Source organism: Ascaphus truei, chromosome 10, assembly GCF_040206685.1.
Source record: "Ascaphus truei isolate aAscTru1 chromosome 10, aAscTru1.hap1, whole genome shotgun sequence".
Taxonomy (NCBI): domain Eukaryota; kingdom Metazoa; phylum Chordata; class Amphibia; order Anura; family Ascaphidae; genus Ascaphus; species Ascaphus truei.
In genome coordinates this window covers 30,342,099-30,368,923 of record NC_134492.1, presented here as the reverse complement: position 1 = coordinate 30,368,923, position 26,825 = coordinate 30,342,099, and the positions used below count along the sequence as shown (strand labels likewise).

The 26,825-nt window shown below is 46.1% G+C and overlaps 1 protein-coding gene across 1 annotated transcript; it reads left to right on the top strand.

Moving 5' to 3' along the window:
* Positions 1-516: 516 nt before the first annotated feature.
* Positions 517-26,825, top strand: GCLM (glutamate-cysteine ligase modifier subunit). Its single transcript, XM_075616436.1, has 7 exons — positions 517-860; positions 12,061-12,126; positions 16,118-16,202; positions 16,542-16,598; positions 20,597-20,799; positions 23,268-23,382; positions 23,582-26,825. The coding sequence occupies exons 1-7, from the start codon at positions 735-737 to the stop codon at positions 23,752-23,754; spliced, it is 825 nt and encodes a 274-aa protein (XP_075472551.1). The 5' UTR covers positions 517-734; the 3' UTR covers positions 23,755-26,825.

The window sequence follows — 26,825 nt, the reverse complement described above, 5'->3', positions numbered from 1 at the left end:
CACCCAAGCTTGGAGCTTGAGCAGACAAAAAAAACCTGACTTTGAAGCACGCTCAACTTGCCCGCAAAGCCCCCCGTTCCCGCTTGCCAAATAGGCAGGACACCCGGCGCTCATGCTTAAGAGTTGGTGACTTCCCCGCTCTCATGCATGAGCGCTGTCAGCGCCAGCGGGGACACAGCCTTAATCACTGCTGGGGTTGCCAAAGTCACACCCCCACAATGCCTTGCTGTTGTTGATGCAAAGCATTGTGGGGAGTGACTTTGGATGCTCCTGCTGTAATTGACAGCTCTACCCCCACACACCCTCACACACCCTCACACTAAGGTGCAGTTTGGGACCTTACTAAGTGCATAGTCCCCACACAAACACAGGAACCCACTATACTGTCTGGGATCCACAAGTACATATTTTTGGGGGTTGAACCCCATGGAGACACCTCCAGAAATACCCTGTTGTGTGTTATCAGATACACTGTGGTCCTGAACGCCGGGCACCAGAGGGCGCTGCTCAGGGCTGCACCATAACAAGCCGTGTGTCCGGCAGTGGGAGCTGCACATGTTGCGGGGCTGTGTGTGCAGGGGCCGGTGGTGAGTCACAGTTACACAGCACTTTGTATTCCTCGCTGCACTTCTGCCAAGTCATTAGACAGCCCGGGGTCCGGTGCTGCAGAGGAGAGGGTGGCAGCGAGAGGCGCACAGCGGCTACAGTGCAGCGATACATCCCTGGGCGTTCTGATGGGGACGGACAGCACCGCGGCGCGCACCCTGCTGCACCAGGCGGGCACACTCAACCTGCAGACCGGCAACCTGCTCAACTGGGGGCGCCTGAAGAAGAAGTGTGCGGTCACACCCAGCGAAGAGGTGAATCATCCATATATAGACCGGGCAGGGGGTGGTGATCATCATGGAGAGAGTTATACACTGCATGGGATCACAGAGAGGATTACACACGGTGTGCAGGGATCTGCCATCAAGCACATACAGAGATCTGCCACCAAGCACATACATGCAGGGATCTGCCACCAAGCACATACATGCAGGGATCTGCCACCAAGCACATACATGCAGGGATCTGCCACCAAGCACATACATGCAGGGATCTGCCACCAAGCACATACATGCAGGGATCTGCCACCAAGCACATGCGGGGACCTGTGGTCTGATCCTCACATACATTTGATCACTCCCCTGCATATGATGGAACGCCTAAATACAGGTGTCTGATCATACATGAGCAATGCACACATATCCTGGGATCAGGGGCGCTACAGTATGTGTACAGTAGGAACCAGTTGTCTGGCAGCTTGAGGCAGACATGTGCATGTCTAGCAATGGCACCTTCCATAATATTAGTGAATTAAGTGGCCCGGATGAGTAGAGATGTGTAATGTTTCAGTTTGTTTTGTTCACAGTATTCCAAAATGTTAGATAAATTCCCAGATAAGCAAACATTTTGCTAAATTCTTTTTACCATAGTTAAAGGCTTCCTTTTAATTTATTTTTTCCTCCCATATGAACGAACATTCGCAGCATTGGCGAGTTCCGTCAGCGATATATCATGAACCCCACACACTTTACCAAGAAATGCCCAGATAATGATGGTAGGGGTCGCTCACAATGTCCCCAGTGTCCGCCAATGGTTCGCTCATCTCAACCATTAAAACCTTTTACTTTGCACTGCAAGTACGGGGGTCTGCACTTTGCAGTGTATTATTAGGCTGCGGCCCCGCTAGCGCTGAGCGCGCTGGCGCTCAAAGCATGCGTGGCGGGTGTCCTGCGTCTGCTTGCACGCGCGGGGGGAGGAGGGGCGCGGCATTGGTGAATATTGAGCGAGCGGGTAAGTATACATTTTTTATTTACTTAAGCGCATCGCGTGTGTGCACGCGCGCATCGCGTGAGCAGGGACTTCCATATATATATGCAAGTCACCTCGCCAAACACCGCCCGCTCAGCGCTAGCGGGGCCGCAGCCTTAGGCTTAATGCAAGGCACGCTGAGGTGTGAAAACCCAGAGCATGCTGGCTAGAGCAGGGCACAACCTTCACCTTGCTGGGATTTAAGAACCAATTTCTGGAGCTCAGAAACTAGTTCTAGTTACTCAGCAAATGCACTAAGGCAGGAGTGGCCAACTCCAGTCCTCAAGGGCCACCAACAGGTCAGGTTTTAAGGATATCCCTGCTTCAGCACTGATTGAGCCACCTGAGCTGAAGCAGGGATAACCTTAAAACCTGACCTGTTGGTGGCCCTTGAGGACCGCAGATGACCACCCCTGAACTAAGGTTTCACTGCGGCTGTTAATGAAGGGGAAGTTCGTCTCTACACTCGTGAGGGTCAGTTCACCGGATTTGGTGTTGTGGAACAGAGTAGTTTTCATTCACTTCCCTCAGCACGTGTTCTTGTCACGATGACTTGCTGTTTCTTTGATTTCTCCTCCTTCCTGTTGTAGATCTGCTTTGGCAGCATACTCGGTTGTGTAACTTAGACTATTGGTGCATTAGTATGCAGAAGTCGTAAAGCTGATATGATGCAAATATCTTGGGTACAACTGAAGTTTTATTTTAATGCACAGAAAAAAACCTGTGTGTATATATTATATTAGATCAGGGGTGCGCAAAGTTTTCTTCATGCGCCCCCCGTCTCCTCTGCAGCACACGCCCCCTGCACGGCTCTGGTGTCATGTGACGTCTTGTTGCCATGACAACGTGACCCCGCTCCGTCATTTGACGCCAGGTTGCCAAGGAGATGTGTCGCTGGAAGGCAAGGTAGGTAAAATTTACAGAGGCCTCACGCGATGCCCGGCATTTATTTTAAATGCCTTCGGGGAAGCACGGGACCTCTGTAACAGCTGCGCCCCCCCCCAACAAATCTCACGCCCCCCCCCCATTTTGCGCACCCCTGGATTAGATTATGATTAGATGAATGATGTCTTTTGTCTGCCCCTTTTGTATCTAAAGTCCTCTACAGCATAAAACCTCTCTCACTCACTGCCCGTCAGCTCTGGAATGCCCCCAATATCCGACTGGTACCGTCTCTCCACCTTTAGAACCTTTCTTAAAACGGACCTCTTTAATTAGTAGCTCTGCTGCTAATACTATACATCTCCTATACACAGACCTTAGCCCCTTGCAGAAGCACTTACCAGAACATCCTCCTTCTGCCTCTGTAAGTCCTACTTACCACTTAGATTGTAAGCTCTTCGGGGCAGGGACTCCTTTTCCTATAGTTTTGTCTGGCGCGTTTATTCCCATTGTGTTACATTATGTCACGTGTATTGTAAAACGCTATGTGCCTGAATGGCGCTATATAAATAAAGATATGCACACAAACAAGGCACAGCACAGCGGCAACAGTGAAGCAACTGTTGAAGATCCCAAAGTTGACAGAAACGTTGGCTTCTGCGTTATGAACAATATATTGAATTGATTGCTGTTGCTGCTGTGCTGTCTCATCATGGAATCAGATTTTGGGTGAAGTATTCCTCTGTATTATTTGTTATTTTGTGTGTGTGTGTGTGTGTGTGTGTGTGTGTGTGTGTGTGTGTGTGTGTGTGTGTACAGCAACCACTGAACTCTGATTTTAAGACCGTAAAAATACAAATTTTGGGTATGCATATAGACAGATTGTTTTTAAGAATTGAATATTTGCTTCATTAGATGGGTGCAAATAAATGTCCGGCTTTCAGTGATATATCAAATCGTCCACAGTCCGGTTCTTTACTCAATTTATTCAGAGACCTTAGAAAACCTCTTTTGCAGCATCATTTCAGTCAGTTACATCAGGTTTTCAGGCACATAGAATTTGGTTATAGAGGGGAGAATCTTCAGCCTGGTTGTTAAATGATTCAGCTGCAGCTTGGTGATAATGATTCTGAATATACATTTCTGATGTTGACTTATATAGCATTTTACTGACTTTAGGCTACATATGTCTTCATTCAATCATTTTAATGTTTAAACCAATTTTCCTTCACGTTGCTCTGAATTAAGAACTCCACTGTTCTGTCACCAAGTAACTATAGGATTAACTGTGTTCCTAATCTTTAAAACCGACCTCTATTGTATTGTTTTACCAACTAACTATTTTTTTTTTTTTAAATAATCAGTTCTGTAGTATGAGAAAATACTTGTAGCATTTAAAAAAAAAAAAAATAATGTTTTAAAGATATTTTTAATGTTTCTAATGTAGGAAGCATTTCCAAAGTGACAGCCCCTTCCCCTTCTGATAGGCTCTGGCTCTTGAGCCCCGCCCTCTCTCTAGCAGTGCACCAATTGTATCTATTAACTGCCCAGTCAATCATATTCCAGGACTACATTGCCCAGAATGCTGTGCAAGAACTGAATTAAATAACCCGGAGCAAGCGGTCGATTACGGGAGAACGGATCGATCTGCAGCTTAACTAATCACTTGTCAGTGTGCAGATTGTATTGATGCACATATTGAATGGGGAATATATATATATATATATATATATATATATATTATACTATATTAGTGAAAGCACTGTATGCCTGCATGCATGCATGCATGCCTGCCTGCCTGCCTGGATGTCCGGTGTCCCTAGGGGCAATCTCATTGGTCCCTTGGCCCGCCCGCCCCCGCACACCTCTCATTGGCCTCACACACACACACCACCCCCTTGGCCCGCCCCCCACACCTCTCATTGGCCTGAGGCGGAGTGACGGGCCAAAGGTGTATATATACACACACGCACGCGCGCACACACACACACACACACACACACACACACACACACACACACACACACACCGCTCCCCGCTCCAAATCACCTCTCCCCCCTCCAAATCACCTCCCCCGCTCCAAATCACCTCTCCCCCCTCCAAATCACCTCCCCCGCTCCAAATCACCTCTCCCCCCTCCCCGCTCCAAATCACCTCTCCCCCTCCCCGGCGGCATCACCTCTCCCCGCTCCAAATCACCTCTCCCCCTCCCCAGCGGCATCATCTCTCCCCCTCCCCAGCGGCGCTCAAACTGAACTCTCCCCCTCCCCAGCGGCATCACCTCTCCCCCTCCCCAGCGGCGCTCAAACTGAACTCTCCCCCTCCCCAGCGGCATCACCTCTCCCCGCTCCAAATCACCTCTCCCCGCTCCAAATCACCTCTCCCGTACCCCCGGCGGGGGAACAGGCAGCTGCCACGCGGCGCGTAAGATGGCGGACCCCCTTCCTCCCTCGCGGCGCCGAGTCAGACGGTGGCGGCGGCCGGAAGTACAGGTAGGTGTCGCTCCCTCACCTCCGGCGCCAAACGGAACTGAGAAAGGGCGCATCAACAGAGACGTGTGTGTGTGTGTGTGTGTGTCTCACTGTCCACTGCCCCCCCTCCTGTCCACTGCCCCCCCTCCTGTCCACTGCCCCCCCTCCTGTCCACTGCCCCCCCCTCCTGTCCACTGCCCCCCCCTCCTGTCCACTGCCCCCCCCCCTCCTGTCCACTGCCCCCCCCCCTCCTGTCCACTGCCCCCCCCCTCCTGTCCACCTCCCCCCCCCCTCCTGTCCACTGCCCCCCATCCTGTCCACTGCCCCCCTTCCTGTCCACTGCCCCCTCCTGTCCACCCCCCCCTCCCCCTCTCCTGTCTACTGCCCCCCCTCCTGTCCACTGTCCGTCCCTCCTGTCCACTGTCCCCCCCTCCTGTCTACTGTCCGTCCCCCCCTCCTGCCCCCCCCTCCTGTCCCCCCCCTCCTGTCCACTGTCCGTCCCTCCTGTCCACTGTCCCCCCATCCTGTCCACTGTCCGTCCCCCACCTCCTGTCCACTGTCCGTCCCCACACCCTCCTGTCCACTGTCCGTCCCCACACCCTCCTGTCCACTGTTCGTCCCTCCCCTCTGGGGAACACGGAGAAAGAGGGAGAGAGAAGGGAGCGGGAAATTTTACTCACGGGCAACGCCAGGTCTCTCTCCCCCTCGCCGCTACAACTCACCTCTCTCCCTCTCCGCCGCCGCTCCAACTGGAACAGATGGCGGCGCCCGGAAGGACCCCCTTCCTCCCTTGCGGCGCCCAGTGAGAAGATGGCGGCGCCCGGAACTACAGGTAGGTGTCGCGTGTGTCGCCCCCCCTACTTCTCCCCCCCCCCACTTCTCCCCACCTCTCCCCCCCCTACCTCTCCCCCCCCTCACCCCCCCTCCTCCCCACCACCCCCCCTCCTCCCCACCACCCCCCCTCCTCCCCACCACCCCCCCTCCTCCCCACCTACCTCCCAGAGCACGCTCTCTACGGCTCAACATCCCCGAGGAGCAGGAGGAGGGCGGCAGGGACTTAATGCTGCTAGGTGAGGAAATGCAAGGGGAGGAATCCATGCCTTTGACGCCCCCCCCCCCTGCCTTTGACGCCCCCTGCCTTTGACGCCCCCCCCCCTGCCTTTGACGCCCCCCCCTGCCTTTGACGCCCCCCCCCCTGCCTTTGACGCCCCCCCCCCTGCCTTTGACGCCCCCCCCCACTGCCTTTGACGCCCCCCCCCTGCCTTTGACGCCCCCCCCCCCTGCCTTTGACGCCCCCCCCCTGCCTTTGACGCCCCCCCCCTGCCTTTGATGCCCCCCCCTGCCTTTGACGCCCCCCCCTGCCTTTGACGCCCCCCCCCCTGCCTTTGACGCCCCCCCCCCGCCTATGACGCCCCCCCCCCCCTGCCTTTGACACCCCCCCCCCTGCCTTTGACGCCCCCCCCCCCTGCCTTTGACGCCCCCCCCTGCCTTTGACGCCTCCCCGCCTTTGACGCCTCCCCTCCCCTGACTCCCCTCCCTGGTGCTCCCCTCCCCGGCGCTCCCCTCCCCGGCGCTCCACTCACATCACCTCCCACACACTGACTGACACACACAACTTACTGACACACTGACGCGCGCACACACACTGATGACACACACACACTGACTGACACACACACTGACTGACACACACACTGACTGACACACACACACCGACTGACACACACACCGACTGACACACACACCGACTGACGCGCGCACACTGACTGCCGCACGCGCACACACCCCCACACACACACACTGACTGCCGCACGCGCACACACACTGACTGACTGCCGCACGCACACACTGACTGACGCGCACACAAACCCTGACTGACGCACACACGCACGCACACACTGACTGAGGCACACACTGACTGTGTGTGCGTCAGTCAGTCTGTGTGTGTTTGTGTTTCTGCCTCAGACTCACTGACGCGCGCGCAAACACACAGTGACTGACGCACACACGCTACATGAAGCTGTAAAGGAGGGAGGGAGGGAGGGAGGGAGGGGGGGGACTGGATTGATGTGAATGGGGGACAAACAGAGAGAGGGGGGAGGAGAGAGAGAGGAACGGGAACATTACATCCCGGGCAACGCCGGGTCTCTCAGCTAGTATATATATATATATACACACACACACACACACACACACACACACACACACACACACACACACACACACACACACACACACACACACACACACACACACCACATTTATTAAGGTTATGGTGGGTAAAAAAAAGTGACAAAAACCCTCCACAGTATAGCATATAGCAACTGTAAATATTCCTGTATATTCATTTGCATGTCTTAGACAGGTCTGCAACCCTGTCTTTCGCCATTATCACCCAGCACACAGCACTTCCACTGCAGCAAGGGATTCTGGGAAATGACATGCAAATGAGCACACAGTGCCACCTTTTATCTCATGCTCACATTACATGAGCAACCCTTAGCCAATGCATGCTGCTTTAAACACAGCTTTTAAGCAAGGGCTTGGGAGATGCAAAGTCAGCAAACCCACTCACAGACATGTTTCAACCTTGATGGGTATCATCAGTGTGAGGTTGGTTGCTGACATTTGCTCATTTGAGATTAAAGAGTAGGTAATCACCACATTAAAGCAGCATGCATTGGTTGTTCATGTAATGTGAGCTTGAGATAAAAGGTGGCACTGTGTGCTCATTTGCATGTCATTTCCCAGAATCCTTTGCTGCAGTGGAAGTGCTGGGTGATAATGGTGAAAGACAGGGTTGCAGACCTGTCTAAGACATGCAAATGAATATACAGGAATATTTAGTGTGTGTGTGTGTGTGTGTGTGTGTGTGTGTGTGATTTTTTTTTTTTTTTTAAACGGCAGTTCTAACTTTCTCTGCAATTACTCGCTTCGAATTGAGACGCCCTCATGATGACCTGGAGGGAGTAAAACTTAAATCGAAGAGGTGGACGAACAAAATGTGTGTGGGAGGGAAGGCATTGTTTACATCAGTACATCAGTGGTTTCAATAGGGAATTATACATTTATTTATTTATAAAATATTTTACCAGGAAGTAATACATTGAGTTACCTCTCGTTTTCAAGTATGTCCTGGGCACAGAGTTAAGACAAATAATACATGGTTACATATACAGTTCCATAAATGAACAGGGTATACATTATATACAAGACATTGTATGCACAGTTAAAGATAAAATATATTATGGGCGTATGAAACGGTTACAGACCAGATTAAAATGTGAGACAGCCTTAGATTTGAACGAACTTAAACTGGTGGTGGATGTGAGAGTCTCTGGTAGATAAAGTCGGTTTAGCTGTAGAAAATATTCAGAAAGGCCTCCCATTGTGACATTGCTGCATCGCAATGTGACAGGATCATGTGCCTGCCCTAAGCCCTGTAAGGGGAAACGTGCCAAACCCCCCTTATAACCTCCTCAGTGTGCAACTCTAAAATAAAAAATATATCTTTCGTTCAAAACTCCCAGGTGCAAAAATAGCACCATATTTATTGAGAGAAAATGCTCATTAGTTGTAATACATGTAATCTGCCAATATCACACCGGTTTTAACACATGATATAAAAAGCCTTTGATATTATGTTGCAACTGAGCCCACACATACATGCTGGTTTAGAAAAAACATTGTCTTGTATAGCCACCTGTAACGCCTGTATGCCCGCAGACCTGGCCAGTCCCCAGTACTGAGGTGGGTAACGGCTGGGACCCGCTGCGCCCGGTGGCGCGGGCGGCCGCGTGAGCGCTACTCACCATTGCTACTCATGCAGGCCGATCCCATGTTTTTCATTAAAATTGGGCCAATTATAATTAGGATTTTGGATAGAATAAGGAGGGAAAGCCAGTTAAATAAAGAAAAGTTATTTAAAGGTACAGTCCTGTTTAGGATTAATAGTGATAGGTTAAAACTACATTTTTGAAACTAAATTAGACAAGTAGAATTATTTGTAATTCATGTTTTGAAAGTCTGATCATTTCCTTAGTTTACAGATGGTTTCTGGGTGGGGGTGATTGTCACTTGTGTTTACGCCACTCAAGTGATAAGAGTCTAATTTTTTTGCTCCCGCTGCATGTCTGAGAGCCAGTTAGAAAAGGGGACCGTGATTAATAAGAGAAGTGAGAGATAAGGGCAGTAAAACCCATTATAAAATTCAGGTTATAATGCCAGGATAAACTTAAGTTAATTTACAAATACGATTCTGACTTTTAGTTAAACCATCGATCAACTAATGGTATTAAACATATCCGTGCCAGTTTAACTTGGTCCATTTGAAGTAATCAAAAAAGCAGGATTCCCCATTAATAATGTTCTAAAACATATGTAAAGCACTGCTTTATAGTCTTAAAAAAAAAACCTGCCCTCTGGATGAATCTTCTGCTGAAGGAGAACTTTATATTAAAGTGTATGAATGAGAATATGTTGTAAGATTTAGAATTCGTATGTAGCCAAAAGAGATGAGTTGCAGTTAAGGTTTAATGCATTAGGCCTCGTTCAGGGTGCTGGCTTCGGGGGCAGGGCGTGCTGACGTGCGTGCTGCCGTGAGCAACAAAGTATTCAATTTGAATACTTGTTGTCAGGGTAGCTACTGCCCTGCCTCCGAAGCCAGGAGTTGCTGCTGACGACAGCTTCAGTAAACGAAAATTTCGTTTCTTGGAGCTGAAGCAGCGTCACAGGGACCAAGGCAGCCAATGAAATCATTCTTCAGAATGATTTCATGACTGCAGCTTGGATACTTTTACCCTGCCGTCTGTAGCCCCGCCCCCTCCCCAACGCTGAAAAGTCTGCTGGGGGATAATCACATGTCGCCCAGCAAACTCCCAGCACTGCCTGCCTCCCGCCCTCCCTCCGAGTCCTCAGCTGGCAGCCTGAACGAGCCCTAACAGATGTTGGAGGTTGGCTTAGCTATCACAACTCGAATCCTAACATGAAAAGTTCTTTGTTGGGTCGTGATTATACCTAAATCGCCCGGCGGCACGCGCAGCTAAAAAACAAATAGCATGAATCCAATGAAATCAAACAAACCCCTCGCGACGGCCGCGCAGCGCCAAACTGCAAAACGGCAGAGGAGATTTTGTTTTCCAGGAGCGACGGCCGCGGGGCGTGAGCGGTTCAGCCTCCCTGTCTCCTCCTGCTGCCTCCTGCCTGCAGTTCAACTTGCTGCTTTGCCGGTTCGCAGCGGCGACATCGCATCGCCCAGCAGCTCCTGTACAATCGTAGCCTTGGGCTGCGGCCAGGCAGGGAGCGAGCGCGTTGGCGCTTGTGCACTGCGCCCTGCTCGGCCTGGCGATTCGTGGTCAGCTAGGTGCGCGCACACTGGGGGCGAGGCTACGACGTCACAGAGCTGGTTCGCCCTCATTGGGTGGACCGCTCACGTGATGCGCTTGTGAGCGGCAAAATCAAATTTGCTTGCTCTGCAATCATCTAAGCGCCAAGCATGCGCAGGCGCTTGCTCACGCTGGCCACACACATTACCGCAATGTGTTTCAGAGCGGCCAGCGTGAGCTCGCCTGCCCGCTCAGCGCCACCCTGGCCGAGGCCTTAGAAACCATGAGGGAAATGGGGGTGGAGTTAGTGATCAATAAATACAGTTGTACCCTGATCAGCTTCCTCTCTTCCTCTCTTTGCAAGAAACATCAAGCTGCAATGTGAGAGACAAAGGTTTCTTGCTGTCTTTGTTCTATGATTACCATCTGAAAGAGCATGTTATGATAGAAATTCTATCTCTAAGTAACACTGTAAGAATAAACTATAACTTTGTCTGCTGGACAACAATCTTCTGAAGTATTGGAATCTTTATGAAGAAGGAATAAGTAAAATTATTCTAGCAAATTTTTTTCTAACAAAAGTTACTGATTAGGTATGTTTTTTAGGGCTATATTTTCCAGTGAATAAATATTTGAATGAACACACTGGATTGTCCTTGGCATTAAATAATTCGTACAATGAGGCCTTTGTACCTTGCTGGGATGTTGAATGTTATCGTATGAAGGTACCAAGCGGTAGAAAAATATATATTTACACTGCAAATATTTTTTTGCAAAGCTATGATTAGACCCAGTTCCAAACTTGCCATTTCGTTGCCAGAGTTGCACCCGATACATGGAAATGTTCCCCCGCCTTCCATTTCTATTTTGTTTTCCTTTAACTCTGGAGCTGAGACCTTTTGGTCAGGGATCCGCAGCAGGACCAGGCTGTAGGAAGCACCAGCGTGTTTACACACCAGTGAATGCATCTAAGTTGACTCTGAATAAGCTACTGGCTGGTCATTCGGGGTCCTGTAGAGCGGTTTGAGAGCTTGTGCAAAAAGGGCGTTGCTCCACACTTCCTGCAGACGCCTCCGAAACGCCCGCTTTCTCCGGGATGGAAATGTTTCTGCCACCGGGAATAGCACAAGATTCGGAATAAAACACAGTCCTAATGTAGTAACTGTCAAGTAATAGAGTAACTCCTGGGTGCTGCCTGCGTTAGTGGGTTGCTTATACTGCGGTATACATGCATAATAAAGATGAGCTAGGCGATTCTATGATGCGATTTAATCAATTGTATTCGTTAAATGAGTCGGTGCTGTGGCACCATTGAAGGTACGTCCCTATTTTGGTGCTGTAGCACAGACACTGACCGAGGGAGCTGCTGCTTTAATCTGAGCATAGTTTCTATGCTTATACTATAATGTCTGTACACACAGCCTATGTACTTGCCTCCCATTAAATCAATCCATTGCTTTATTTATTTTTTATACAGGTTGAGGTTTTTGCACTGAAGCTAATTCTAATACAATATCTATCTTTTATAGCTTCAAGATTGCATCAGAACAACTCTGAATGAATGGAGCTTGAAGATCAGCCCAGAAATTGTGCAGGTAATTGCTGTTTCTGTAATGAATCCCTTTGTGCCAGGAACAATTTTTCGGTTAATACTTTCAATGCTGCATCTTTGACCAAGCTATATTAATGATATAGGTATATTAACTAAAACATATGGTATAGAATTAGTGTTCATGTAGATGTCTTCAATTTGACTCCTCGTTATTTGAAGGTTTGTGCAAAAGAAAGATTTTACTAAACTGTACTACGTCCGGCACTGGAAGGGTGAAGCCTATTTAGCACTGTTTGGTAAATATGGCCCTTGGCCTTTTTTCAGTCCTTTAAATCCTCACCAGAATGTTTTCAGTCCGATTTATTCTGCATTGGCACCCAATGGCCTCTGAGGTTTTATCCTTGGTGTCCAAATGCTGGCGTAAAACTGCTGAGACTGTATATTAACATAAAGAACTTGTATCTATTCAAAATATACTGCGTGTAATACACTCTCCAAACATTACAAATATGCATTTGGGTCACCCCAGGGCAATAGGCACAGGGGGGGAAAATAATGGAATCTACTATTTTAAAAACAAAACCCTCCCATCCGGCATATTCAGCACTCTAATGACCTGTCAACTATGTTTATATTTTAAGTAGGTTTTGGTTCTGTTTTTGTTTTAATTCTCATTCCTTAGCAACCTGAGATTCATTGCCCTGTCCCCTGTATTACTGTATTTGAGTTAACAACTAGGATTGGGTCACACTGTTCACACAATAGAGGGGCTGTATGCAGATCTTGCCATAGTCTCTTTCATGTTTCTATTGAGTAGGTGCAAGATCACAATCAGTTTGAATGAATGTAAAACTGGTCACTGATTCACCTAGTTCATGCCCTTTTCCAAGTTAATAATTACTGTAAGGATAAAAATCAAATCTCCTCTTGTTCGCCGCACTGTTCAATCACATGTCTCTTAGTTGACTCTTTCAACCATTTATTTATGTGCAGAATTCTATATCAAACGCACAACGTTTCGGGGGAACCCCAGCTTCAGGTACAATATTGCAGGGGTTTCCCCCAAAACGTTGTGTTTCATATAGAATTCTGCACTTTATATGGTAGACTCAACTAAGGCGGCGCTTATAGTGACGGTGACGTCAGGCTGCGGTCTCTGGAAAAATCAAATTGAGATGACTTGCAGCGATCGCGACCAAGCAATGCATTTGTTTTGACGCGCCATCGCCGGCACTATAAGCGCAGCCCAAGAGACTTGTGATTGAATAAGAGGAGATTTGAGTTTGATGTTCATTGTTTGATGGGGGAGCGGAGATTCTTGCCAACACTCTAGCCAGCACCAACAAGCTACAATCAGAGAAACACCAGAGATCTATGGAAGGTGTGCGGTAAGAATTGAGTTTCAATTTAAAGATCACAGTAATGATTTAGGTCTACAGAAGAGCAATTACATTGTAACTGGATGGTAAATATACTTTTAAATCTTAGTATTACTACTGGGAAGCGCTATGTACACTAATGGCGCTATATAAATAAAGACATACATACATTTAAAAGTAGTCACTCTCCAAAATCTAGAAAATTGTTGGTCTTCGTTTGTACCCAACGTTATTGCCCTTGTTAATCTGTCAATATTGGAAGGAAAAAGCTAAATAATGTCCAGCCTTTTGTTTCAATGGCGCTGCATCAAATCTCATGTTAAACGACTCTCCAGCTTTGATGTTGAGCTAGTGCAAATACCGCTGGCTACATCTGTGCCAAGAGCCACCTAAACATCTTTGGGAATTTGAGACAATTAGTAAAGCATTATCCAGATTGCACATTTAAGAAAACACTACAATCTCATATAGTTGGCCAGTTTTATTTTTTTAGGTCCCTCTGAAGGGGGAAAGGGTTTGTCAATCAAGTGTTTTTCTTTACTCTTAGCCTGCCCTGTGCTCATTGGAGAACCAATAAAGTTAAGGGAAGGTGAGGAGAGGAACTCGGGCTGTACAAGCACTTGCTGATCATACAGTGACATCACACTAAAGGGATTAGCAAGAGGACAGTCAAACCTCTCCCAAGTCTCACTTTAAAAAAAACCAATAAAAAATACATATAGGTAACAGATTTGGTTTAAAAAAAAAATTGTTTTGATTAATTACCTGTATGTATGTCTTTATTTGTATAGCTCCATTAATGTACATAGCGCTTCACAGATGAGAAACTTTAAACATGTCACTGTAATTAGTTCACTTTGGTTCTAGGAGAGATTGACATTTTTTAAAGTTCCCTGAAATGCCCGTAAGATGCCATGTGCACTCAGTAACTTTGTTGTGTATTCATTTTATAATAGAAAAGGAGCTTAAAAATCAATTGCAGGAGCACGCCCACAGGAGGGACTGCATGCATTGTTTCAAAGTGTAATTGTAAAGAATAACTTCTCTTGACAAATACGGGATAGTTTTAATGTGATCAGTTTCAACATAAATATTACCATAGATTTTATATACACTAGTGTGCAACAAGTTTGTTTTTTTTTCCTATGGATGTGTCAGCGCTGACATGCAGTGATCAGTGAAAGAGAAGGGTCACACTTGGACTGCTCATACTTAGCCGCAGTCCTTTTGTTTGGAGCCAGACGGTTGTTTTTACGGAGGTGCCCCTGTCACTGTGTGTTAGGCTGACGAGCTTCTGATCCTTGAAGTGAGTTCTCTAACTTACACAGCACTTGAAATGATTTGTAATCCTAGGAAACGTGCTCACTGCAAGCAGCTGGAAGGAACTTTCCCAGGCAAGCGGCTACATCTCCACACATTGATTTTGATTTAAAATGATTTACCGGCAGCTTCGGCTGAGCTCAGCAGCAAAGACGTTTACATTATAACACGTGCTGTCCCAAGTAGTGCTTCAAATTGTGGCCTCTATTGCATTGAGCCTATGTTGTTATGTTCAGCGGTATTGTCCATTTGAAGGTGCAATCCTAAGTAGAATTGAATAGAATTAAAGAACCGTGATATGTTTTGTAGCTTGAAGCCTTTTTAACCTGCCGTGTAATTAGTTTGTGCCACACTGCAAGACCTTGCTGGGATACCGATCCGGTGTCGCATTGCTCCAAAAACGTGTGCTAATTCTGTCATTTTAATACTGCGTGACTGCATCAATGTATCAATGGCTTTGATCCTTTTTTTTGCACCCAATTTACTCCACTTACGCTATTTGTGTTTTGGGGAGGGGGTTATAGGAGGGATTGGGGCAGGAGAAAGTCAGCACAATATTATGAGATGAATCAAAAGTTGCACCTGTAACGGGGGCAGTTTTCCTTTCTCTGCTCCAAAACCGCCAGATTACGGTGGCATTCACCTCCTTCCTTAACCTGCTCCAAAGGGAACGGTGGCAAATGTAAGCCAAGAATTACACACGTCGCTGTTCGCAAACTGACCCAGATACAAATGTTTGGTCCGCGTTCCGGGCAAACTGCACCATTCTGAAACATCTCCATTGGTTAATCTTTTAAGTGCTGGAGGCACCAGACCTCTGGCATTTGCGGTCATGTGGTCACTCCTGCAGGGATCACATGTCGGATATCCCCGCCGGCGGGGGACACAAGTGGAGTGAGCTTCACTTCAGTTTCAATCGGGCCGACCGCTCCATTTACCCATGACGGATCTGGTATGTTAAAAGGGCCTCTGTTGTATTATGTACATCATAAGGGCTTTAAATGGTTATCGATCCATTTACTATGAAGGTGTGCTGTTGCCTAGTATAGTGAATCTAGTGCGGAAGTTTGAACTGACTGATAAATTTGTTAATCAAAGACTCAATTCAGTGAGAGATCAAACAAGTGTACCGTTCTGTTATCATGAAGTAATATGACCATATGGGTAAAATGGCTTATTGGCTGGTATTACCAGATGATAACCTAACTTCCTGAGTTCTTTATTACAAAAGGCTTAATGACTCAAGTTCAATAGAGGCATTTTAATCCCCAGTTGTGTGAATACTTAGCATGTTTCCTAAGATGGAGGGCTTTAAATGTTTTTGTTATTTTGCAGGAATCCCCACATGCCCTGGAGTGTGCGGTATCTCAGGCAATGGAGGCTATAAACCCTGAAGAAAGAGAAGAAATGAGAGTATCAGGTAAGAAAGGAAAACGATATATACCATAGTTTTATAGGGGGGGAGGGGGGAACCGACAAGACTGCTGTCCCATGCCCCCCTGCTGACGACCCCACTGTTTTGGGTCCTGCCAGCTGCTCTGATGGTATATACTCATTTCTATAAGTGACTAAAGTTTGTATGTAGCTGTTTTTGTAGTAAAAGTATAACTTTCATTGCCTCGAATAATGGTCCTCTTTATCCTTTGCGTCAGTTTGGGGAACTGTCCCACGCATTATTACTGATCACTAAAATTGCACTGAGCAATATATGAGCTTTAAATGGTGTTCTAATTAATGCTCTGTGTATTTCTGTTTACAGCCAAGCTCTTTATTGTGGGGTCTGTCCTTTCGTCAATAAAGCACGCCGTGGATCTGGGTAAGTGTGAAGAAGTAAATATCTTGTATGTGCTGTCATCAAGCGTGTCGGATACCGTCGGTCATGCACCACGGTCTTTGTCCGCCTAAACCAGGGGTGGCCAACACCAGACCTCAACAGCTACCAACAGGTCAGGTTTTCAGGATATCCCTGCTTCAGCACAGGTGGCTCAGTCAATGACTGATGCACTTGTGCTGACGCAGGGCTATCCCTAATTCCTGACCTGTTGGTGGCCATTGAGGACTGGAGTTGGCCACCCCTATCCTAAACCTTCCCACAGCAGTCACTGCTACAGAGAACCCTCCATTAGTATTATTATTAATACTGTAGTAGTAGTATTGCTTTCACTGTGATGTTGTAAGCATAAGGCATGGGCAAAACTAAGATGGATTCCCTGACACGGTTTACGTTATAGATGTTTAAGTGGCTGTAGTATCATGTTACCTCATTGGTGTCAACATTGGCTGTAAAAATTAGTGATGAAGCTAAACGTAAACTGTTTGGCAATTTAAAAGCCAGTCTCTTGCTCAAAAACACCATTTGATTTCCATGTAGTTTTCTAAACATAAGTCAACTGGATCATTTTCTGAGATAACTTCTTGACAAATAACAACAGATATCATAGTAACCTGCAGACCGGCCTGGGCTCAGGGCGAGCTCAATTCTAACCTCCCAGACACACAAGCATTTGAAATATTACATCTCTTAAACCATGTACAGCTCAACCCCCTTATAACGCTGTGCTGGGGGTCCAAAGAATCGCATCGCGCTATAAGCGGATCGCGTTAGAAATAATGTACAATTGTATGCATTGTACAATAAAGTACAGTATTTAAGATACCAATAATCGTGTTGTAAAGTATTCATACGAAAATTGGGAGCCACGCTTGCATCGCGTTATAAGCGGATTCGCGTTGTAACGGATCGCATTATAACGAGGATGAGCTGTATCAGATTTGTAAAATTAAAAACATCTATTATAATGAGGCAACCTGGTATGTTATAGTGTTACACTGACAGACGGTCATATTATGGCAGTGGTTTCCAACCTTTCTTTTTGTTAAGGAACCCTATAATTAAGCAAACAGACATATGTCCAATATTAGTGCAGCAGGAAATGAAAAGGTAGAAGAGTGCTTTTTCTGGCCCCTGTTTGGATGTTTCTCTCTGTCACTACGGAATAAATTGGGTCTATTTTATTTTTTGGTGTGCCGCCTCCCTGTTCATTTTCCCAATTGCTGTGCTTCACCTATCTCTCCTGGGAGGATTTCTTCTTCAGAACCCTATAATTATGTAAAATTCTGCTGAATCCCAACCCTCTCTAATAGCGTGTCTGAGATCAGATGCACTGTATGGAACCCCAACCCTCTCTAATAGCGTGTCTGAGATCAGATGCACTGTATGGAACCCCAACCCTCTCTAATAGCGCGTCTGAGATCAGATGCACTGTATGGAACCCCAACCCTCTCTAATAGCGCGTCTGAGACCAGATGCATTGTACATTTTTCTGTATTTGGTTCAATTTTAAAAATAAATAAATAAAATTTGAAACCTGAAAACCCTTTAAGGATGCTTGGGGAACACAAAGAGTCCTCTGAACTACTGTTGAAAAACACTGGTATACAGCATTAAAAAAAGCGCTAAATTCTATTGAACCCTCTAATTAGTGAATTTAACTGTTAATTGGTTTAAAAACAGAACTTATCCTTTATTGGGGAACAGATCCAAAATAGGACACCCTTGTAAGCTGCAGTATGATTAGGGTAAAAGTGCACTGTCCGCTATTCCGTATCCTGTGAAGCTGTTTTTTTCCTTGCCAGGGAAGATATAAAGCCCGATTAATTTGAAAGCATATTGCTGAGGATTAAACACCAAAAACTGTAACACATTTTCCTGAGAAAGTATGTAATAAGCATGTATTCAATTTGTCTGTAAACTATAGATTTTTATGAGAGGTCCTCTAAAAAAAAAACAAACAAACAACCTCCAGACGGTGGCAAGATTAGAAAAAGAAAAGGTTGTTTTTATATTGTGGTTTTCACGTGTTTTTGCTTTTAACCGTTTGGGCGCCCAGAGTGAAACAGACCCTCCGGCGCTCCTATCATGTGACTGCTTTGAGAAACAGTCACGTGATCGCTTCCAGCACTGGTGGCCGGGACAGAAGGGAAGAAGTCACCTCCCTTTCGTTCCCCCTCAGTTCAGATTGCGTCTGCGCAGGACGCTCTCTCCCCTAGGAGAACGAGCAGGATTTTTGGACGTAGCTGTTATGCCACGGTGCCTCCTGAGTGCCAGACCCCATGATGGTGTAGCTATGTCCTGAGGCACTGAGAGGGTTCAAGTTGCAACAACATGTATATGTTCTAACCATGCCGGTTTCAGCTTTGTTGTGTGTTGTGATCCACCTTCACGCAACGTCAGCACTGAGTAGGAGGCAAAAAAAATATTATCGTGTCGACAGATACTTCAGAGGTATTTCCAGAAACAGGGGGTAGCCGGAGCTGAAATTAATGGGGTTTAACGCCGGGGACCCCGCTTCAATCCTATATGAAAATTAAAACAGTTGCAGACTTGAATGGCTCATGTAATCCCTACATGGGACTGTCCCTTGAAATACATATGTGTATGGTTGTTTGAGTGAATCTATGGACAGGCTGGTATAGAAAGCTGCTGAGAGCTCCTCCGTACTAAACTTAATTTCACTCCATAGAGAACAGACCAGGGATGTGAACCTAGTCGTGTGACCTGGTTTGACCTCAGATTGCAAAGACCTTTAAATAAAGCCTATGGTGTCCAAAGACATGGAAATGGTGAAGCAAAGTACATTGGAAACAAACATTTATTTGGCAGTCCTCGTGGCTCCAGCACGGAAGGACTGAGTGCACACAACAGATTAACAAACATAGGCTGCCAATAATAGCTGTTTAAAAGCTCCCATTTCAAACTCTCTTGAGATGAAATGCGTTGCCGGCCCAGTATGCTGGAGATGGGGCATTATTTGTGTGTTTTTAATTCAATAGATTTGCCCACATTCAAAGCAATCCTGTAATATATATATTCATCTTCAATATCAAAATATATTCTAAAATTCACGTGCAACAATACAGTCCCATTGAGAGGTTGATGGTATTTTGTCAGTTTTGAATTTTAAAAGTGTATTCTGGAAATAATTGCAAGGATTGACTAAAATAGCATTGTATGTACAAAGCTTGTCATGTCGATGCCCTTATGTTTCACCCAGTCATTTGGTTTCCTATGCAGCTATTACTGTTTTCAGTAATTCTGTTACTTGTTTGGGGCTTATTCTTTAAACTCTGAATCGGCTTGAATCTTCCGAACTTAACGAATAAAAAACTAACTATAAACCTCCTTTTGTATTGGTTCGGAAAATTAAAATGGTCCGTTTGAATTGGCTAAAAGCTGCAATGGTTGAGGTGACTGTTTGTGCATACTGTACAACATGTTGTTTAAGACACGCCTGTTGTGATAGCTTTACTTGTTATGTTTACAAGTTCTTTGATCACATATTCCATTGAGAAGAGTGGGCCACTGGCCAGAGGGTGTGAAAACCATAGCTCACATGTTCTCTGTCCTTATCTGACTCTGCTAGAAACACTGACGTACATGAGATGTTCGTATGCAAACACTACTTGAACGTGAAAGTTCTGCTTGTGAAATGTGAAAGTCCAAGTAAGGATTAAATGCAGAACACATTTGGGAGGGAAATACTGTTTCATCTACGCGCGTGTTCACTTTGGCAACAACCTCCCCCAAAAGAATGATTTCATAGTTTAACTTAATCCATAAAACTTCTTCAGTTTAATCATTCTTTTTTCCCCTTCCATTTAAGTGCATCGAGAGGGAGAACATTGGCTTTATTCATTCAACTAGGCAGGAAAGGGCATGGGGCATTACTTGATCTCTTCACCACTTTGTTGGTAGAAGAAAGCAAAGCTGTTTTATTACCACTGCTCTTCACGTGACCCTCATTGTTCCATCAGCGTGTTCCACTCTTGGCGTTGCCCAGCTAGATTCTGTAATCATCGCACCGCCCCCGCTGGAAGACGGAGTCAATCTTTCCTTGGAGCATTTGCAGCCCTACTGGAGAGAACTCGAAAGTCTGGTTCAGGACAAGAAAGTTGTTGCTATAGGAACCTCGGATTTAGATAAGCCACTCTTGGAACAGCTTTACCTCTGGGCACAGGTGAGGCTCTGCGTAATGTGGCAGTGGGTGCAAGTAGCATAGCTGCCCCAGTAATAATAGGATGTATTATCTTTGAGCCTTTATTTAGATTAAGCTTTGTTTTGGGTATTGCATGTATAGAAAAACTCAGTAACTTCATACACTGCAGTTTGTTTGTTTGCTTGTTTGAATACATCTATCCTCTCACATTTAACAATCTAACTAGCATCATAACAATACGCCTAATGTAACCTTGATTTGCTGAATCTCTGGCTTGAGCTGGTATAAATTTACAATTTCTCGTAGTTCTGGATTATATTTATACAAATATCCATATAGTTGTGGGGGGTTTTATGTAGCATATTTTGCCAGACTACTGTTATTTTTTTCCTGGAAGTGAAAATATTTATGGGTGGAGTAACTTGGCACTTGTTCTGACAGATAAACCTCACTCAATGGCGTGCCTGCACCAAATTAGTCCCTGCTACTGTAATATTTTTAGTCTTGGTGAAAATAGGAGTGAATCCCCAATCTGTGCATCCTGTTTTTTTAGGCCGCGCTTAGTGTGTGCACGACGGATGAAGTCACCCGTCGCCAGCCGCAAAAGTTGTATTTCGCTTTGCATCGACGTCGCAAGCGACCTGGCCATTGATTGGTTCAGAGGCTGTCACATGTGGCGACAGCCTCTGAAAAATCAAATTTGACCGGCTTCCAAATTTTGTGTTGCACTTACTATAAGCGCACGCGACGGCGGCAATGCATGTTTTTCCGCGACATCGCCGTCACTATAAGCGCAGCCTTACTCTTTTTAGGTTGGTCTTCTGTAATGGCCACACACTATCCCTCTAATTCACCCTGATAACCAGCAGCAGGTCTCTGTTGTTTTGATTGATTGGGTGAGAGGGCACTGGGCGAGGTATTCAGCAGCTGCAATAGTGAGATCCAAATAATGTTTTGTTCCTCTAGAACAGGCCTGCACAACTCGTAAAGCGAGAAGGGCCGAACTGCTCCAAGGAAAAAAAATTTGGGCCGCACGGGTAAAATCATCATCATCGTCATCATCTCTCCTCATCTCTCCTCCAGCACCTCTCATCCTCATATATCTCCCCCAGCACCCCTCATCATCATCCTCATATCTCCCCCAGAACCCCTCACTATCAACCTTTGCGATACTCCCCATCTATCTCTCATACCCCCATCTCTCCCCCTCACCCACACACATAATACTCCCTCTCCACATCAAACACACAATACCCCCCTGCACACCACACACATCCCACCCCCCCTGCACCTCACATCCTTCTCCCCCCGTGCACCTCACATCATTCTCCACCCCTGCACCTCACATCATTCTCCACCCCTGCACCTCACATCACTCTCCCCCTGCACCTCACATCACTCTCCCCCCTGCACCTCACATCACTCTCCCCCCTGCACCTCACATCACTCTCCCCCCTGCACCTCACATCACTCTCCCCCCCTGCACCTCACATCACTCTCCCCCCCTGCACCTCACATCACTCTCCCCCCCTGAACCTCACATCATTCTCCCACCGCACCTCCAACCACCCTCCCCTGCGCCTCCAATGACCCCCCTGCGCCTCCAATGACCCCCCTGCGCCTCCAATGACCCCCCTGCGCCTCCAATGACCCCCCTGCGCCTCCAATGACCCCCCTGCGCCTCCAATGACCCCCCTGCGCCTCCAATGACCCCCCTGCGCCTCCAATGACCCCCCTGCGCCTCCAATGACCCCCCTGCGCCTCCAATGACCCCCCCTGCGCCTCCAATGACCCCCCCTGCGCCTCCAATGACCCCCCCTGCGCCTCCAATCACCCCCCCTGCGCCTCCAATCACCCCCCCTGCGCCTCCAATCACCCCCCCTGCGCCTCCAATCACCCCCCCTGCGCCTCCAATCACCCCCCCTGCGCCTCCAATCACCCCCCCTGCGCCTCCAATCACCCCCCCTGCGCCTCCAATCACCCCCCCTGCGCCTCACATCACCCCCCCCTGCGCCTCACATCACCCCCCCCTGCGCCTCACATCACCCCCCCCCCCCTGCGCCTCACATCACCCCCCCCCCTGCGCCTCACATCACCCCCTGCACATATCCACTTTGGAATCAGGGGGGGAAGCGGCCGCAGAAGAGCTCAGCTGGCTGTTACTTCCCCCTCCGTCCCACGTTGCGAAGACAGCAGGGATGGGGAGCGGGCCCTGCGCATGCGCGCCGGGACCGCGGGGAATCGCCGCAATTTTATTTTTTTAAATCTCATCGCGGGCCGCACAGAGAGGCGCCAGGCGGGCCGCAAGCGGCCCGGGGGCCGTATGTTGTGCAGCCCTGCTCTAGAAGAAGCTTTAGCATTGCTTTATATTGCATGTTTGTTGTCAGAGAAGGATGATCGTTTGCTTTCTTTGGAAAACAATGCACCCTGGCACCTGTTGAAAGTACTAAAGAAAATGTTCCTACTAATAGTTGACCATGTACTTGCAGGTAAAACCAAACAGCAACCAAGTGAATCTCGCATCCTGCTGCATAATGCCGCCAGATCTAACTGCGTTTGCAAAACAGTTTGACATTCAGTTACTAACCCACAGTGATCCCAAAGGTAAGTGCCATGTTTCTATTGCCAAGGCATTAAAGCAGCAGTGCCACCTCACTGTAAGTGCAGAAGATACCATACATCTATCTTTATACGAATAACCTATTCAGATGGTATTAATAATGTAAGTGCTTATATAGTATACCATGAATAAATATAATACTTTGGTCTTCTGTGTTTTTGTTTTTTACTTCTACCAATGCAGAACTCCTTTCTGAAGAAAACTTCCAAGAAGCTCTCCAAGAGAGTGTCCAGGAATGTAGAGCCAGTGAGTGGTCACCCATGTGGATTCTACGATACTCGGTGATAGTTAAAACCCGTGGCATTATAAAATCAAAAGGTTACATTTTGCAAGCTAAAAGGAAGGTTTTTCTTTAAGTCTATGATTTCTCTGACAAGAAATCCCACTGACTCTCCTTCAGACACAACCAATAACCGCCTTTTTGCATGAAAAATAATGATATTCTGAAGACCAAATGAGACAATCTCCAGCATCGGTGCGGTATCTGTGCAGCCAACATGTTTACAGAACAGAAGATACATTCTGACAAAGAAAACAGACATGTACTGTAGTGAGTTTTCCTTCCTTTCTGACTAGTTGACTATTGTAGCATACTGTATGTGAGTCGTTGAAGAAGCTCTTTAGTTTGTTGGTGGTTCCTACAGTTAAATCGGCTACTGAATGGGCCTTGTAGCTCATTACCATGTAATACTTTGCAGGCTCACTCCAGCAAAGCATTGGTGGGCAACCAGCAGCCCTAGGTGCTTCACCTGTAGCACTAAACCACTGGGTCATCCCAGCAGCCTGTTCACCCCCTGTGCAGATGTTGCTGGTGTCGATTGTAGTTTCTTCCCACTCCTAGAGCTGCCTAATGGCCAGTGCTCCTCACTAGTTCCCAGTGTAAGGAGACGAGTGGAACAGTATTCACCAGCGCTCCTTTTCAGGGTTTTTAAAGACCCCATATGTGGCCCTTGAGGTTTATCACGTTGCCTACCACTAGTATCAAGTATTGCTTGGACACAGTAAAAAGCAGCTCTGGTTTTCAAGATCTTTAGTCTTGCATTTAGATGCCAGAAGGTGCTTACTGTATTATACATCAAACGTGAGAAGCATTTGCCCTGAATTGTATGAGTATGTATGAAATACAATCCAGGACCACTAAGCCACCTTTTCAGCCATATGAAAGTCCTGTTATTTCACGACCACATTGTTCTGAAGTCAGATACCATTAAAATGTCTCGGTTTTTACTTTTCTGTTTCAGAAAAAGGACAGTGCAAAAATAGATTAATTGTTGCAGTATAATTAGACCTTTGTTTTTAGAGATGCAGCCTCACATGGGACCAAAGTTAGCTAATAACTGTGAATTATGTTGTTAAAGCTTTAAACGAGGTAATTGATGCCTAGTGATGGTACTTTTTTTTTTTTTTTATTGTTTAATGTACAATGTAAACCTTTGAACAAAAGAGTGTGTGGGTACTGCTATCAGAGGTGGGGCAGTATCCAAGACCCCATTTAGTGTGCACTCGCCTGAAGTAATAATAATTGTGTTATGTCAGGGTAGACCTCGATTAGCACGGGATATGCCACTGTCGTGGCCAAGTACAGTACATAGATTCCCCTGCACAAGTGTTGGGATAGGTGATATGGTAATTTCTAAAAACACCTTTTTATTGAAAAAAAATAATATAAAATATACTGTTTGGGGCTTAGAGACAGAGTGCTACCAAGTAGTTACATTCTGACTTCCTCACAGAACTGTGGCAACAAACTCCTAATAAGCCAAACTGCTGCATATAATCCTAAAATCCTATTAACTTGACAGGTGGGTTTTACTACCCTTATCTATGCCTCATCCCATACTCATCACTGTGCCCCTAACCTTAGCTGCTGCAGAGACATGAAGAGGAATGTCTGCCTATCTGACTATTTTATCACTGAAATGGAGCAAACAAGATTGATAATCGCCCTGGACAAGAATCTCATAAAAACAAAGAAGAAAAACCCCCACCTGGTTTTGACCTATTGACCTTTGCATTAACTAACAGGTCCCAACTGCACTGAAACAGGCTTAACGACCATCAGTTGTTCGCTCTGGTCCTAAGTGGCACTGCTCCTCGCAGAGGTTATTCCAATAACGACATGGCACTAGCTCTAAATCACATTTTGTTACAGCAATAATAGTTTACTCATTAAGAAATGTATTTTGCGGTATAATATATATATATATATAATATATATATATATATATATATATTATATATCAAGCTGCTAGAAGGTAAATCCGTAAGCAAAGTCAACATGCATCTGGCTATTAAATTAGCTTAACGTTAAAATAAAACCAGTGGGAAAATTAACACTGTACAAATTCTCTGTCTTTTCCAATGCTGCCGAGCAGGTTCCACTAAGTTAAATGGCTGCATAAAGTTCTGCCACTACGTTTGTAATTATATTACTGTTTCAAATATGGATGATCTTACCATTTTAATATAACAAAGAATATATTGTTTTATTACAGTGACTATGATGAGACATGAGCATGCACAGCAGTGTGTTGGCCTGTGTGGTAGCGTAGTATTTGTAATTTCTTTTAAATGTTAATAAAATATATATATATATATAGATTTTTTTTTTTTTTTTTTTACCAATCTAAAATCGTTTTACATCTTATTTCTTTAAAGCAGCAATACAGGTCTCATTTGTGTTTTTTTTTTTTTTGTTACAGGATTGAAGCAGGGAGTCTCCAGAGCTGAACTGTTAATTTCAGCTCTTGGGGGGGCCCTTGCTTCCAGAGATACTTACCTCCGTAGCGGTGCCAGTATCTCTGCGTGCCTAATGAAACTGTGTGCCTAATGAAATGGCGGTGTTAATTATCCTGCTTCACACGTGCCAATAGGAAGCCGTGACATCCAATGCGGCTTCCTATTGGCCCACGTGACTAGGACGTTTAAATATCACAGATGCCGGCACCCCTATGGAGGTAAGCACCGGTATCTCTTTAAGCAGCGGGTTCCCAGAGCTGAAATTAATGGGGTTCAGCTCCGGAGACCCCCTGCTCCAAACCTGTAATAAAAAAAATGAAACTTGTATTGCTCTATGCACTGTATTGTATTGCAAAAATGATGCACAATGTTAAGTCTTCTCCCATAGTGGTGTTGGTGTGTAGGGTTGTGCAAATTGGATGTCCAAAAACAGACTTTGTGGTTTTTGCAATAAAACTAAATCTAGTTCATAAAGTGAATGTTAGGAGATAATACATACAAGGCTGGATTATGCACTTATTCTTTCATCGTGTCTAATGTGTGCTGAATGTCGCTATATAGTTATTTTTAAATGTGTATTCATGCATATACTTTTTTTGTGGAAATTTTTGGAGGCATTTCTGTATTTGCTGGAATAAATTAAAATGTAAAATCTGGGAAAAATTAAAAATGTATTTGGCTGCAATGA

Excerpts from the sequence above, each read along its gene's own strand:
- GCLM (XM_075616436.1), top strand. The coding sequence starts at position 735 with ATGGGGACGGACAGCACCGCGGCGCGCACCCTGCTGCACCAGGCGGGC. Across the intron at positions 16,203-16,541 it reads AGAAGAAATGAGAGTATCAG|CCAAGCTCTTTATTGTGGGG; the intron begins GTAAGAAAGGAA and ends TTCTGTTTACAG. Across the intron at positions 23,383-23,581 it reads AACCCACAGTGATCCCAAAG|AACTCCTTTCTGAAGAAAAC; the intron begins GTAAGTGCCATG and ends CTACCAATGCAG.